This window comes from Opisthocomus hoazin, chromosome 2, assembly GCF_030867145.1.
Source record: "Opisthocomus hoazin isolate bOpiHoa1 chromosome 2, bOpiHoa1.hap1, whole genome shotgun sequence".
Classification (NCBI taxonomy): Eukaryota; Metazoa; Chordata; class Aves; order Opisthocomiformes; family Opisthocomidae; genus Opisthocomus; species Opisthocomus hoazin.
This window is the reverse complement of record NC_134415.1, coordinates 83486449-83501054: the sequence shown is the minus strand read 5'-3', so window position 1 is coordinate 83501054 and position 14606 is coordinate 83486449. Positions and strand designations below refer to the sequence as shown.

General features: G+C 38.1%; 1 protein-coding gene across 4 annotated transcripts in view; it reads left to right on the top strand.

Annotated features, from left to right (window-relative positions):
* GRIK2 (glutamate ionotropic receptor kainate type subunit 2) overlaps positions 1 to 14606 on the top strand; it is a 439202-nt gene that overhangs the window by 339297 nt on the left and 85299 nt on the right. For all 4 annotated transcript variants that reach the window (XM_075414313.1, XM_075414311.1, XM_075414312.1 and 1 more), the window contains 2 exons: positions 361 to 479; positions 4337 to 4554. In XM_075414313.1, the coding sequence (XP_075270428.1) occupies positions 361 to 479; positions 4337 to 4554 (337 nt within the window). The remainder of the gene's footprint in view (positions 1 to 360; positions 480 to 4336; positions 4555 to 14606) is intronic.

Genomic DNA, 14606 nt, shown 5'->3' with positions numbered 1-14606 from the left:
AAAATACTGACACAATGGTTCTAAAGACCTGTTCCTAAAAGGCACCAAATGCCCACAATTCCGTTGATGCTAATAGAAGAATAAGTACTTTAATGTTTATAGGTGGCATGCAGAACCTTTCAGAGCCAGTCCATATACAACTTGATTATTCTCAGCAATAGTTAAGAATGTGACTCTTCAATACAGTTTTATCTTTTAATATTGCTGTTAAGTATAATGCAGTCATACTGTAAAATAGTTCCAGTCACTATTTTCTTTATAACCTTTCTTGTTTTTCTTCTTCTTTTGCAGCAGTTTTGATGGATAGACTTTCTGCTGGCTGCATTTTAAATCTGTTTTTTTTTCTGTCAATTACCACAGGTTTAGTCCCTATGAGTGGTATAATCCACACCCTTGCAACCCTGACTCAGATGTGGTGGAAAACAATTTTACCTTGCTAAATAGTTTCTGGTTTGGAGTTGGAGCTCTCATGCAGCAAGGTATACGATTCAGTCTGCTGTTTCTCTTGAGTGCCATGTCCCACTTTTTGCTGGGGGTAACAGCTCTGTGGCACAAGTCACTTGCATGGGTGCCTCTGTGCATGTAACCATAAACCAGCTTTTTTATATTTACTTTTCCAGGCTTTCTCAAACTCCACCTTAGGAAAAAGTCTGAAGACAGACAAAATTTTTAAAACTTAAAGGTACAGCGTAACTATGTAATTTCTTTCCTAAAGAGAATCAGGTGCAGTACTGCATAAGCAAATGAGCTAATCTGTCTATTACCTAACAAACCTTCATTTAAACAACCTAAAAAAGAGTATATACTTGCCAAGCAAAAGTATTATGTAAATGTCTCTCATTTGTTAATTTTTGATCTAGAAATCTTTCAGTAGCAGACATATTTTATCCAGTAGTTGGTACCTGTAAAATAAAATGGTAAATATAGGAGATTTAAGTCTTTCCATCCATATTTTATATTGTTTAAAAACAGAATGACTATTCTTAGAGATTTAATAAAGTCTATATTATACAATGCATGCACTGAGAAGCTGATGCCATTGTTGCTAATATAAATGGAAGCTGTATAGTTATGTTGCTCAGAGTATAACCAACAACCAGTTTTAACTAGCACTTAGTAAAATGCTTAAGCTACGTTCCTTAAAATCTATAATTTTCTTTACTATGCTCCTTTTATTTTTAAAGCATACCAAACATATAGATCCATAAAATTATGCCACCATTTTATTACCCTTTTCCATAAGGATTTGGTTAGAGTCACATAATTTCAGACACATTTGAATAACACAGATTCAGCTTTTTGTTCTGACATTTCACTGGGCTGTATAGTATAATAAGAAAGGTTGTTAGTTCTTTGAAGAACCACCAAAAGGAATGACTTTTCTTTCTGGAAAAATAACCAATGCATATCAGAAAAAAAATCACAGAAAATGTTGCAGGAGCTAGTGCATGTTGGTATAGTATTTTGATGGGATATACCTGAGCAATTGTTTTTAAAACTTCCCACTATAAACTCAGCAGCTATAAATAAATCCTGCTTTTAAGTCATCAAAATAAATCATGAAGCTCTGTTGTAATTGTAATAAATGTTCTGTCACATATCAGGTCTGTAGACTTAAAAAGTCTCTAAGCTCTCCGTGAAAAGTGTGGTATACTCCAAAAAATGTCAATTAATGGGTAAAAAGGAATCAAGATTCCAAATCAGAAATAAAAATACAGCTATATGTTGCTAAGTGTTTAGTATCAACTAGATTACCCATATACATTTCAAGAAATTATATAGTCCAAGGACAACCCTAAATACTTTTGTAAGATAATGGTTGCTTTCAAAGTAGCTACCGAAATATGGATACTGAATTAAGCAAGGTATTTTGAATTCCCTTCGCAGTTCTCAGAATTGTCAGAATCACTATGCATGCTGGCTTTTATTCCTTATGTGGCTGCATGCTTCTTCATATTTCTGGAGGAGGGAAAAAACCAATTTAGGTTTTTGCATCATCTTTTTGCAAGAAAAAGGTATTTTAGTACCTAACATCTAAACATTTATTGATAATCAAAATTGGAAAAAAAATCATTAATTTTAAAAGGCATCTTTGGGGGATAATAATTTTCAGAGAAGGAAAACTTATTTTTCAGAATTAAGGCTGAGCCTCTGTCCTTGCCTTATATCATTTTGCTTTTGACTCAATGCATATTTAAAAAAAATGGCAAAGGCATTATTCTAAGGATGAAGTATCAGTCTTGATTTTGATAATTGCTTTTAATAAAAATTTCTCAAGAGCCTGGAGTCATCTAAAAGTAGGCTTTTACACAAGCATGGAAGGTCTCACCTAACAGCAATAACTTTCTATTAGAAACAATATAATAGCGCTTGGTCCATACATGAACTTATTAAGTACTGCTTCTTTAACAAAACATTTGCTTAGTGCTGGAGGATACATGACAGAGGGAACTCATGCATGTCTTGCTGACACCCCTCGCTCCCAGGAAACTGTGGGATATAGTGCTGGACATGACGTTACCTTGGGTACATGACAGTCAGCCCCTAACCAGGCTCTGTTGCACGGGCCTAGGTGGCACTCGGTTTCAGTCCTTGGTAAGGTATGAACTTGTGGTAATTGGGGCAACTGCGGCAAATGTTTCCACTGTTTTCTTCCCACTCCTATCTGACTTTATTGGTGTTGCTTTTTAAATGAAATGAGAGCAATTAAAAAGAGTTGATGACGGTGGGCTTGTTGGGAAATCTGTCAGTGTTATGGTGTCTAAGTGTCTGACTAACAGGGCCTAGGAGCAACTACATCAGAAAGGTACTTTTCTACTTTTTTCCTTGCAGAATTCTAGGCAGAGTCTGGCGCTGGAGTTGGCTGTCATGTCCAAGTCTGTCAGCTTTTTTTGTTTGAAACAGCAAGGGTAAGATGAACTGCAGGGTAAGATGGGCTGTTTTTGAATACAATAGTCCAGTTCTGATATCACTTCTTTTTTCCTTTTCTTTGGCTTTCTTTCCGTCCCCTCCCCTCCCTCTTTTTTTGGCATTAGCGTTTGAAGTTTGGCATAATCTTTCATTTATACGAAGATGTGTTACCTTGCTGGACCAGTTCCTTAAATAATTCAATATAAACCCTAAAATTTAACAGGAATAAAATAGTCCATCTTGCCTTCATTCCATTTTACCCAGGGGATTTCAAAGCACGCATAGTGAACAACCAACAAGAAGTGATTGTTTTGGTACAAAGGTATAGTGGATGTAATAAAACTGTTTCTTTGAAAATAAGTTTCTGGATACTTCTAAAAGATCTCACATAAAGTTGTGACAATGAAGCTTGAAATTGTTTATTTGATGTCATTATAAATTTCATTCCATTTAATTATAACTTTATGGAAAAAAATCCATACATGCTCATTTATAATAAATATTTGGGGTTTTAAATTACGTTGAATTTCATTTTCTCCTATTTTTATAATTAGGCACAAGGGGAGTTTATGTGCTTCAATTTGTCTCATTAAACTTTAACTTAGCATTAATAATTATGCAAATTACTGTACAATGTCTGTCCCCCCCTCCATTCTTTAGTGCCATGAGCAGGCAACTCCAGCAATACATTATAATGTATCTTTATCTGGTTTATGCACAGCAGTCTAATATTTTCATTGCTGCTCTACCAAATTAAGTGTGGCTTAGCCACCCATGTTTATCTGAAATTGTGGGGCTAACTATAGAGATGGGAGATATTAACTTTTTTATGTAAGCAGTCAATAAACAACTGTTTACAGTAATGCAAATGGCAAAAGTCAAAAGCATATTTATAATAGATTTCAGATTTTGTATTTCAGGTATTAAATACTTTATTTCATATCTGCTCCTTTCATTTATAGCTTATTGTTATCTAGTCAAATGAGTTTTTACAATATCCTTAAGTAATATTTATTTAGTGCCTTGAAGGTGAAGAACTACTTAAATGCTTCAATATTAATTTAAAGGCTTAGTCCAGCCAGGATTATTTTCTGGAAAGCCAGTTCAATTAACTGCTTTTTTCACATTGATATATATATATATATATATATATATGTTTTTATAAATTTTAAGAAGACACTGATCATTGAGTCTCCCATTACTATCTTTTGATTCCCACAGCCTGAAAAAGATCTGTCTTTATAAGTGTAATCGGTTCATATTTCTTGTTTCAGTTGTGTGTGTTTGTACAAGCAGTTCATGTAAGCCTGTAGTTTAAACTTTTTTTTGCACAGTGATTCCATCTCACCACTGTGGCAAAAGTGCTGAACACTTATTATTTGTTTCCTGTGCACTGGTTTCACCTTTCTCCCCTGGTTTTCATTAGGTTCTGAGCTCATGCCCAAAGCCCTTTCCACAAGGATAGTGGGAGGCATTTGGTGGTTTTTCACACTTATCATCATTTCCTCGTACACTGCTAACCTAGCCGCCTTTCTGACAGTGGAACGTATGGAATCCCCTATTGATTCTGCTGATGATTTAGCCAAGCAGACAAAGATAGAGTATGGGGCAGTTGAAGATGGAGCAACCATGACTTTCTTCAAGGTAAGCTTTATATTCTGTTTGAAAAGATGCTATATCCCGATTGTGGAGGGAAAGTTTGTGCATTTTGCTGAGAAGCAACATATATGATTCCCACTGACGTCAAAAGCAACTGAAAATCAATTTTTTCGAGGATTTGCAAGATAGCAAAGGAAGGGAAATGCAAAATCTTTTGTGGGAAATAAAAAGTAATTTCTCTGATGATTTTTGCTTAGAGTTGAATTTATAGCAGTGTACTAGGTTGAAGAAACCTGAACACTTTGCTCAGACAGAGGTCTTATAGCCGTGTACAAGAATGAGTTTTGTCAGATTGAGTTACAGTATCAGTTCAAAGGCATTATACTTAATCGTAGTCTGTGTGCAAGCAACCGGACTAGACTAAGAATATTATTGGCTGGACTGAGAAAAAAAGATACGGCACTTCAGGACATGGTTTAACAGGCACGGTGGTTTCGGTTGATGGTTGGAGTTGATGATCTTCGAGGTCTTTTCCAACCTTAATGATTCTATGATTCTAGGAGTATTTTTGAGAAACTTTTGAATGGAATTTGGGGTTGATATAAAAAGCTAAGATTCTTCCAGTTTTTTATTCCTTCTAACCTGTTACTAAGGTAATCTGGTTTGAAATACAGTGAGAGATGCTGCTGGATTAGAGAGATATCTTTCTTTTCTAGTTTCATCAAGCATTTAAATGGGTTTAAATTAGTGAGAAGTATGCCTGAAGGGACAGAGGTTGGTTTGTTCTACAACTCTTTGTTCTTGATAGCACAGAGGTGTCTCGGATGTTCCAAAGAGAGAGATATTTAACAATATGTGGCTGATCTTTGGTACATTTTGAAGACTTTTGGCTGGTATATTTCATTTTAATGAGTTATTATGCTGTCACCTGAAGCTTTGCGGTGTCTTTTACATTGGCATTTGAAACTAGAAAAAAATAACTTGTAATCTCATGCAGAAATTGAAGAATGTGTGCTTAGTTCCTCTTACAAGATTCAGAGAGTACAAAATTTCTTTAGATACCAAGGCTAAATAGTCACTATTTAGTCTTATGACCTTAAAGCCAATCAAAATGTACACATAGTTTTAATTTCTAAAAATAATTATAGGGCTTTCAGCTTCTGCTTGGCAATAAAAGTCAATTCAACTTCAGTATCATGGAATGTTTTAGGCTGCTTAACTTGTAGCATACATTGGGAAGGTTCTGAGTATTTTCACCAGAATGCTGGTTGGAAAAAGAGCTGATGAAGTGAATAGAAGTAACTAACTAGAGGTCTTTTGATACCAGGAAATGTATGAAGCACTTAAAAGAAACAACATTGAAAGTTTAAAGGCTGAGTTTTTTAAAACACTCAATATTATTTCAGTCTCAGGACATAAAGTAGTGACACAAGGTATTTATTAAGTTACCGGAAAACAGTACAGGGCTTTAATTTCATTTCTGTCCGGCAGAAAACTTTGAAATTGTTCTAATTCAGATTCAAACTGTGGACTCTAAAACATTAGGAAGTAAGTTTAAATTAGCAGTGTCTTTCATTCTGGTTACCAGAAGCACTTTTCTCTGCTTTTTCTTAACTTTTAGTTTTCCTGCTCCTCGCCCTTAATTTTCTCTCTTATTTACTCTTTTTCCTTTTTTGTATGCACACATTCTATGGGCTTTTTAAGCACACAGAGAACATTTCTCTTTCTCTGGATGGTTTTCCCCTCTGCATATTAATATACTATACCCTTTTCTGCACAATTCTTTCTTTCTGCTCTCTTTCTTCTTCTGTTTCTATTTATTTAGATAAGTTTTTTGTTTATCTAGTATATTGTATCCAAGAACTAGAGAGGACTTACTTCTAATGAAGTAGCAATTGCAGATCCTGCATAGAATTTTTGTTTGCAGATGAAATGACCTGACCTAGACCCATACACAATAGAGTTATGGTGTCAGATCACATAATTTGGTATTGCTTTTAGTACATTAATGAATTCTCCTTCTGCACTATGAATGATAAAGAGAAAATGGAAAAAACCAGAAGATTTTGTAGTTCAGCTGATACATTTTAGGTCAAATTAAGGTTTATTCTGTCAAACAAACATATTTTGTGGGCTTTATGCATGAACAGATCATGATTGGTGTTTTGTGACATGAAAAGGCACTGACAGTTAAGAACTGTTCCCGCTTGCAACCAAACGATTCCAAATATTTTCCTGATGTTTACCATCTTATCTAGTAGTACGTAAATTATTTGGTATTATTTACCTAATGAAATGGATCCAAATTTAAACATTAGAGGTAGCTACAACTTGTAGTTCACCCAATAAATCAAAATCATGCTCAGAAAGAAAAGTAAATACATATACAATCTGACTTGATTCATTCAATGTCTGAAGAAACGTCCAGGTGGAAAGTATGCTTGATGTAAATGCTATTCTCTAGAGCTACCTGTATATGGACTACAATCTAACTAAATATATATTATATATATATTACATATGTATTCCATGAAAGATAAACCGCGACATTTGTATACAGTCCATCTGTTACAGTAAACTTTCTGGTAAAATTAGGTATTTTTACCTAATGAGGTTGAATTATCAGAAAAAAAGAATACTATTTCTGGTCAACATAGTATATCTGTATTTGTGTGTTTTCAACATATACTTCTATTTTGTACAAGCAAATTTCTTCAGGAATGTAGATTCCCTACATGCAGAAAATGAAAATACTAGAATATAGGTTGAAATAAGACTGTAAGTGAAATTGCTTTAAAAGATATTACTAGAGATGAACAGCTCACAGATACTACTATAAATAATAATACAGAAAGCACTTATGTACAGAAAACTGATAAAGGAAGACAGAAACTATCAGAAAAACATCTTAAGTGATAGAAGTGACACCGAGAGTAGGAAAAGTATAGGCAGTACAGAAAAGACAGAAGAGCTCCATATATTTTCTACATTGTGTGTAAGAAAGCAGGATAAATATTCACACTTTATATTCCTTTCAGAATACTTTCTGTTTTATGAGTAAGTTAAAGGAGGGTTTTAAATGGTATGTATTACTTTCTATGGTACATAGATATGTGAATATAAAGCAGGAAGTAATACTGACTTTTTATATGGCATTAGGGAAACTGTTAATGAACTATTTTGTCCTGTTCTGGTGACCACACTTTGAAACTATGTTTAAAATTGGAAAGAGTTCACTAAAGGTGAAAGAATGACTGTGGGTCTGGAAACAAGTGTTGTAGTTAGAGGCTAAGGAAGACCTGTCTGTTTAATATGCTGAAGAAAAGGTTAAGAGGTGACATGGTCTGTAAGTGCCTTAATAGTAATGAGACTTTTGATGGTAGACTTCAGTCTAGCAGAAAAAGCATAATGAGGCCCAAGGATTCAAAGCTGAAGTTAGGCAAATTCAGACTAGAAATAAGGTCCATATTTTTAAGAGTGAGAGCAATTAACCACTGGTACAACTTATCTAGGAATGGACTGGGTTCATATCACATGCAACCATTGTGAGGTAAATAGATACAGCGTAGCCCAGATGCATTATGCTTATGATTTAGAGATTACTCAATGAAATAGATAGCCCTCATTATACAGGAGCTCAGATTAGATTTTAGTAGTCCCCTTCTACTTCAAAAATCTATGTGAGTATGACTTCTGGGGGGTTTTACAAAAATGGTTGAGAGAATGAATTTATCATTTGTGGGTATGTTTTTCCTTAGCTGCTTTGTCTTGTTTTAATGAGAGTGGATTGAGTAAAAGAATTGCAACAAGAAATGAAGGCATCAGATGACTTACTGATGTTAAATGAAAATATCATATCTTGGTAACAGTTACTAGTTGTAATCGCAGTTAGGCTTGGTAGCTGCCCATGAGACTGGCAGTAATTTCTGCATGAATTATCTACATAGCAGTGCATTGAATTCTTTGTCAAAAAAATTTTGGAAACTAGCCAAAGCTGTGCGGTGCTGAAACAAAAGAAGAGTGTTTTTTGAAGGAGAACCTAAATAGGAATCAGACAAACTAACTGCTCAATTAAAACTGCTAAAGTAAAAATCTCAGAGAGCAGGTGATATACATTGAAAATGCTGTTACTCTTGTGAGTCAAACATCCCCTTGAAATAGCTTCCATAAAAAAGGAGAATGTTGTCTGCAGAGTTTTATTAGGTACTCTAAATTGTCGTATGCCTCCTCATGGTCTGAGATATATGACATTACAACTCCTTCTACAAGCCATAAAGCGGAGGAAATTTTTGATGGTGTCTCCTCTTAAGATCTACTTATCTAGTCTGAGCATGGAAAGGAAGAAGTTTTACAAGTCTGTTATAAATCTGGTGGGTCTAGGAGGCCGTTTAATTTGGAACAACAAAGAAAAACTCAGTATTTTCCAAGAATTAGAAGGAAAGAAACATGAAAGTAAATTCTTGTAGAGGAATGGGCCAAAAGCAGATTGCTGTGATAAACAGAAGATAAAAATGCTGAAGTAAACAGGACTTGTGGATGTGCTGAAGGAGCTGAGTACATGTTAAGGAGCTAAAAAACAGCGGTTCTGTACTATCAGCCAGCGCATGGACAGCGCATAATCAGCAACATCATTGGCTGACCTGGCATGTGGTACGGCTACGGATTGGACAGAAATAGAATAGAGAACCTTGTAAAAATAGCTGCCGTATCAGGATAGAAGGTTCCCAGGGAACTAACGTCTGGGTAATGATGTATAAAGCACTGCTTGGAAAATAAACTTTGTCTCGCTTGCACCACAAGCTGAGTCCGTGCCATCATATACCACAAATTCTAAGCCATATCTGCTTACAACCTGGTTGTTTCCACTCCTGATGTGTGTTTTGGTGTTTCTCAAATTGTGGGCTTTTTTTTAGTTATAAATTTCTCCTACTTTGTCTTGGCTGCTTTTGTCACTATTGAAACTATTTAAGTTTCAGAAGCCTGTCTTCCTTCCTGCTTGGAATAAAATAAAAAGCCTTTATTATTTTTATGAAAGGTGCGTATCTCACCCTGACTGTTCTTGGATAAAAAAGCACAGGTTTTTCATTGCCTCTGATTTCTGTGGTCTCTCAGTCTATGTTTCTCAAAATCCCAGTGTGTGTATTCTTGCTGAATGTCAGTTCTGAAATTGAGAAAAAAGTTAATTCCACCTTGCTGCTATTTGTAGCACAGTTCTCCATCCTCAGACACAAAGAAACCACTGTAACGCATATGCTTATATACGGTCTACAAATTTAAGATTTTTTTTTAAGTTGCTGTGTACTTTTATTTTTCTCATAATTTTTCATATCTGTACCTTTCAAAGCCAAAATTTTTTCTTTCTATATTTTTGTGCACAATGGAAATTTTCTCAGTTATGTTTACTAGGTATTTGCATACCAAATAGTATAAAACAAAGTATTTTTTTACTCTCTAATAGCAGTAGACCACTGTCATTACTCCTGTATCATAAATTAAAGCTCTGCTCAGCTCTCTGTGAGAACCAAATATTTTATGTCCTTCTTTTGCTGATAAGGAAGCTGAAGCACTGAAAGGGAGTGCATCATTTTCAGGATTACTTGATGAAAGGCTGATAGGGGACTAATTCAGGAAAGCTGACTCGCACACCTGAGAACTATATGATAGACTATTCTATTTATCATTTACATTTGCCAGTTTCTTTCCTTTTCTTCTTCAGAACCCACTTTTATACTGTACTTTTCTACAATATCCTCCATTTCTTCCTGCACTGCTTTTTTCCCACAAAGATCCATGCTGCTGACCCTTTTCAGTTCCACTCCACCCCTCCACCCCCCTTTTGCTTTTTACCCTAGCAATTTTATTACCACATCTCTCAGGAAATTTTGGGGGGCAACATTTTAGTGCTTAATGTCTATCTTCCTCTTCCAAATTCTCAGTTAAATAGCATGAAGCTCTACCTATACATGCAAAATCTAAGAAATATGGCTTCTGTGAGTGGCTATTATATATGGCTCCTGTGACTGGAGTGTTGGAACGGAAAGATACAGGCTTTTTAGGGAGGACAGGCAGGGGAAACGAGGAGGGGGATGTCACCCTCTATGTCATTGACCAGCTGGAGTGCATGGAGCTCCACCTGGGGGTGGATGAGGAGCTGACCGAGAGCTTATGGGTCAGGAGTAAAGGTAGGACAGGGATAGGTGACATAATAGTGGGGGTCTGCTACAGGCTGCCGAAGCAGGAAGGCCAAGTGGATGAGGCCCTCTATAGGCAGACAGTAGCAGCCTCAAGTTCAAAAGGCCTGGTGCTTATGGGGGACTTCAATCACCCTGATACCTGTTGGGGAGACAACACAGCAGGGCATAAGCAATCCAGGAGGTTCCTGGAATACATTGACGATAACTTCCTTCTCCAAGTGATAGAGGAGCCCACGAGGAGAGGTGCTATGCCGGACCTTGTTCTCATCAACAAGGAGGGACTGGTGGAAAATGTGAAGCTCAAGGGCAGCCTTGGCTGTAGTGACCATGCAATGGTCGAGTTCAAGATCCTTAGGGCAGCGAGGAGGGTGTGCAGTAAGCTCACTGCTGCGGACTTCAGGAGAGTAGACTTTGGCTTCTTCAGGGATCTGCTCAGTAGAATACCGTGGGATAAATCCCTGGAAGGAAGAGGGGCCCAAGAAATCTGGTTAATATTCAAGGATCACCTCCTCCAAGCTCAGAAGCGATGCATCCCAGCAAAGAGGAAGTCAGGCAAAACCGCCAGGAGGCCTGCATGGATGAAGCAGGAGCTTCTGGACAAACTCCAGCACAGAAAGGGAGCCTACAGAGGGCGGAAGAAAGGACAGGTAGCCTGGGAGGAATACAGAGAAATTGTCCAAACAGCCAGGGCTTAGATTAGGAAAGCTAAAGCCCTGACAGAATTAAATCTGGCCAGGGATGCGAGGGCAAAAAGAAAAGATTCTATAGGTAAGTCACTGGTAAAAGGAAGACTAGGGAAAATGCGGGCCCTCTCTGGAAGGAAACAGGAGACCTGGTTACCTGGCACATGGAGAAGTCTGAAGTACTGAACAACTTTTATGCCTCAGTCTTCGCCGGCAGGTACTCCATCCACACTGCCCAAGTCAAAGAAGGCAAAGGCAGGGACTGGGAGAAATAAGAACTGCCCAATGTAGGAGAAGGTCAGGTTTGAGACCATCTAAGGAACTTGAAGTTGTACTAGTGCATGGAACTTGATGAAGTGAATCCACAGGTCCTGAGGGAACTGACAGATGAAGTTGCCATGCCACTCTCCATCATATTTTAGAAATCTTGGCAGTCCAGTGACGTTCCCACTGACTGAAAAAGGGGAAACATAACCCTCATTTTTAAAAAGGAACACCTGGGGAACTACAGGCCAATCATTCTCACCTTTGTGCTCAGCGGATTAGATCCTCCTGGAAACTATGCTAAGGCACATGGAAAATAAGGTGGTTGGTGCCAGCCAACATAGCTTCACTAAAGGAAATCGTCCCTCACAAATTTGGTGGCCTACTGTGGTGGGGTTACTGCTTTGGTGGACAAGGGAAGAGCAACTGATGTCATCTCCCTGGACTTGTGTAAAGTCTTTGACACTGTCCCACGTGAAGTCCTTGTCTCTGTATTGGAGAGACACAGGTTCAATAGATGGACCACTTGGAGGATAAGGAAATGGGTGGCTGGTAGCACTCAAAGAGTTGTGGTAAATGGCTCAGTATCCAAGTGGAAACTAGTGACAAGTGGTATTCCTCAATGGTTGGTGTTGAGACTGGAGCTGTTTAACACCTTTGTCAGTAACATGGGCAGTGGGATGGAGTGGAGCCTCAGAAAGGTTGCTGAAGACACCAAGCTGCGTGGTTCAGTAAACATGCTGGAGGAAGGAATGCCATCCACAGGAACTTTGACAGGCCTGAGGGGCGGACCTATGCAAACCTCATGAAGTTCAGCAAGGCCAAGTGAAATATCCTGCACATGGCTTGGGGAAATCCCCAGCACAAATACAGGCTGGGCAGAGAATGGATTGAGACCAGCCCTGAGGAGAAGGACTTGGGGGTGTTGGTTCAACATGACCTGGCAGTGTGCACTCACAGCCCACAAAGCCAACCGTATCCTGGGCTGCATCAAAAGAAGCATGGCCAGCAGGTCGATGGAGGTGATTCTGCTGCTCTACTCTGCTCTGGTGACACCCCATCTGGAGTACTGCCTCCAGCTCTGCAGCCCTCAGCACAGGAAAGACACGGACCTTTTGGAGTGGGTCCAGAGGAGGGCCACAAAAATGATCAGACGGCTGGAACACCTCTCCTATAAGGAAAGGCTGAGAGAGTTGGTGTTGTTCAGTCTGAAGAAGAGAAGGCTCCGGGGTGACCTTATGGCAGCCTTCCAGTACCTGAAGGGGGCCTACAAGAGGGATGGAGAGGGACTTTTTATAGAGGCATGTAGTGATAGGACAAGGGGTAATGACTTCAAGCTGAAAGAGGGTAGATTTAGACTAGATATAAGAAAGAAATTCTTCACTATGAAGGTGCTGAGACACTGGAACAGATTGCCCATGATGCTCCTTCCCTGGAAGTGTTTAAGGTGAGTTTGGATGGGGCTTTGAGCAACCCAGTCTAGTGGAAAGTGTCCCTGTCCATGTCAGAGGGGTTGGAACTATGTAATCTTTAAGGTCCCTTCCAACACAAAGTATGCTATGATTCTGTGAAATAGTCCCTAAATTCTGAAAGGAGTTGTATGGGATTTTTCCCTACTGCTTGCAACTGGAGTACAGGTGACAGATCCCCTGACATAAATGAAAGAATACTACAAGAATTAATGTGTGAATGCCATTCATTTGTCATGAGTCATGTTGCCATTTGCATGCATAAAGCTGACATAACTTCAGTGGGTTTTTTAAACTTTGGTTTGAACATCGTAATAGGCAAATGTTATCTGCTTAACAAATAAGTATGCATGTATAAGCACATGGGTATATACACACATAGAACCTTTAGTAGAAAGCTGCTAATAAAACATTATGATGTGCATATCACTTATTTGGTGGAATTGTTGCAAGTCAAAGTTGAAAGAAACACTGCTTCTGAACTTCTCAAGTATCCACTGACTGACAGTGACGAATGGATAACAGTTGTTTGAGTCGGAGTGTCCATGTGCTGGTGTAGATAACGCTTAAAAAATAATTGGTAGCAGGTTTCACAGATACATGTTCAGTTTGCTTTAAAATTGTTGCCTTTATAGGCAGGTTGCATTTGAATGTAACAGACAGAGTTGTTCTTATGCAGAAGAACAAGTGGCACTTTTGACTAAAAAGGGAATTGAATATAAATACCATGTAATTTTTTTTTTCTTCTTTTTGATCGTCATGGTTTGGGCCTGTCTGCTAGAAACACGTACAGTCGAATTGCGTTATATCCCTTTTCCCATGATTATTCCTTGTTTGTAGGAACACCTACTCAGTTAACCACTACTTCTTTGAAGGTACAAAAAATGCAGGCAAATGTGTAAATCAAGATCTGTGGTTGCACCATACACTTACAAGAACTGAATCTGCAATGACAGAGTCTGTGGGAATGAGATGTAAGCTTTGTCCAGGGACGTTAAAACACCTCTGCCTCACTGAGTTCTACTTATTTTTTTAAAAGATGACAGAAGCTATGTCGAGGCAGGTAGGTTAGATGATGCATTAACAGAGACTATAACAAGAGCAGCAGTGCATTTGAATTCTAAATAGAAGTATTTCAGATAAATTTGGTACCATTAAATTCTTTGTGGTGAGCTGTCTTTCTTTCGAATCTGAGGGCAGAAGGCAGAACTAATGCATATAAAGGACCTCATTCCAACCAACTCTCTAGGTACTGGGACAAAGTGACTGAAATGATTTTATGCTGTCTTGACCCTTCCCCCTTCTCTGGGGTTGTCAGAGCCATTACTGTTCCTGCAGTAAATAAGAGCGTATGTTTGGCTGCTGGTTGCACCTCAGTGCTGAGGCACAAAACTAAAAATAGATGGAATGTGGTAGAAATCCACTACCTTTCCACACTTGCCTTTGTCCATGCCTGTGCCTCTTCCCTTCCCATTCCCCATGCCTAA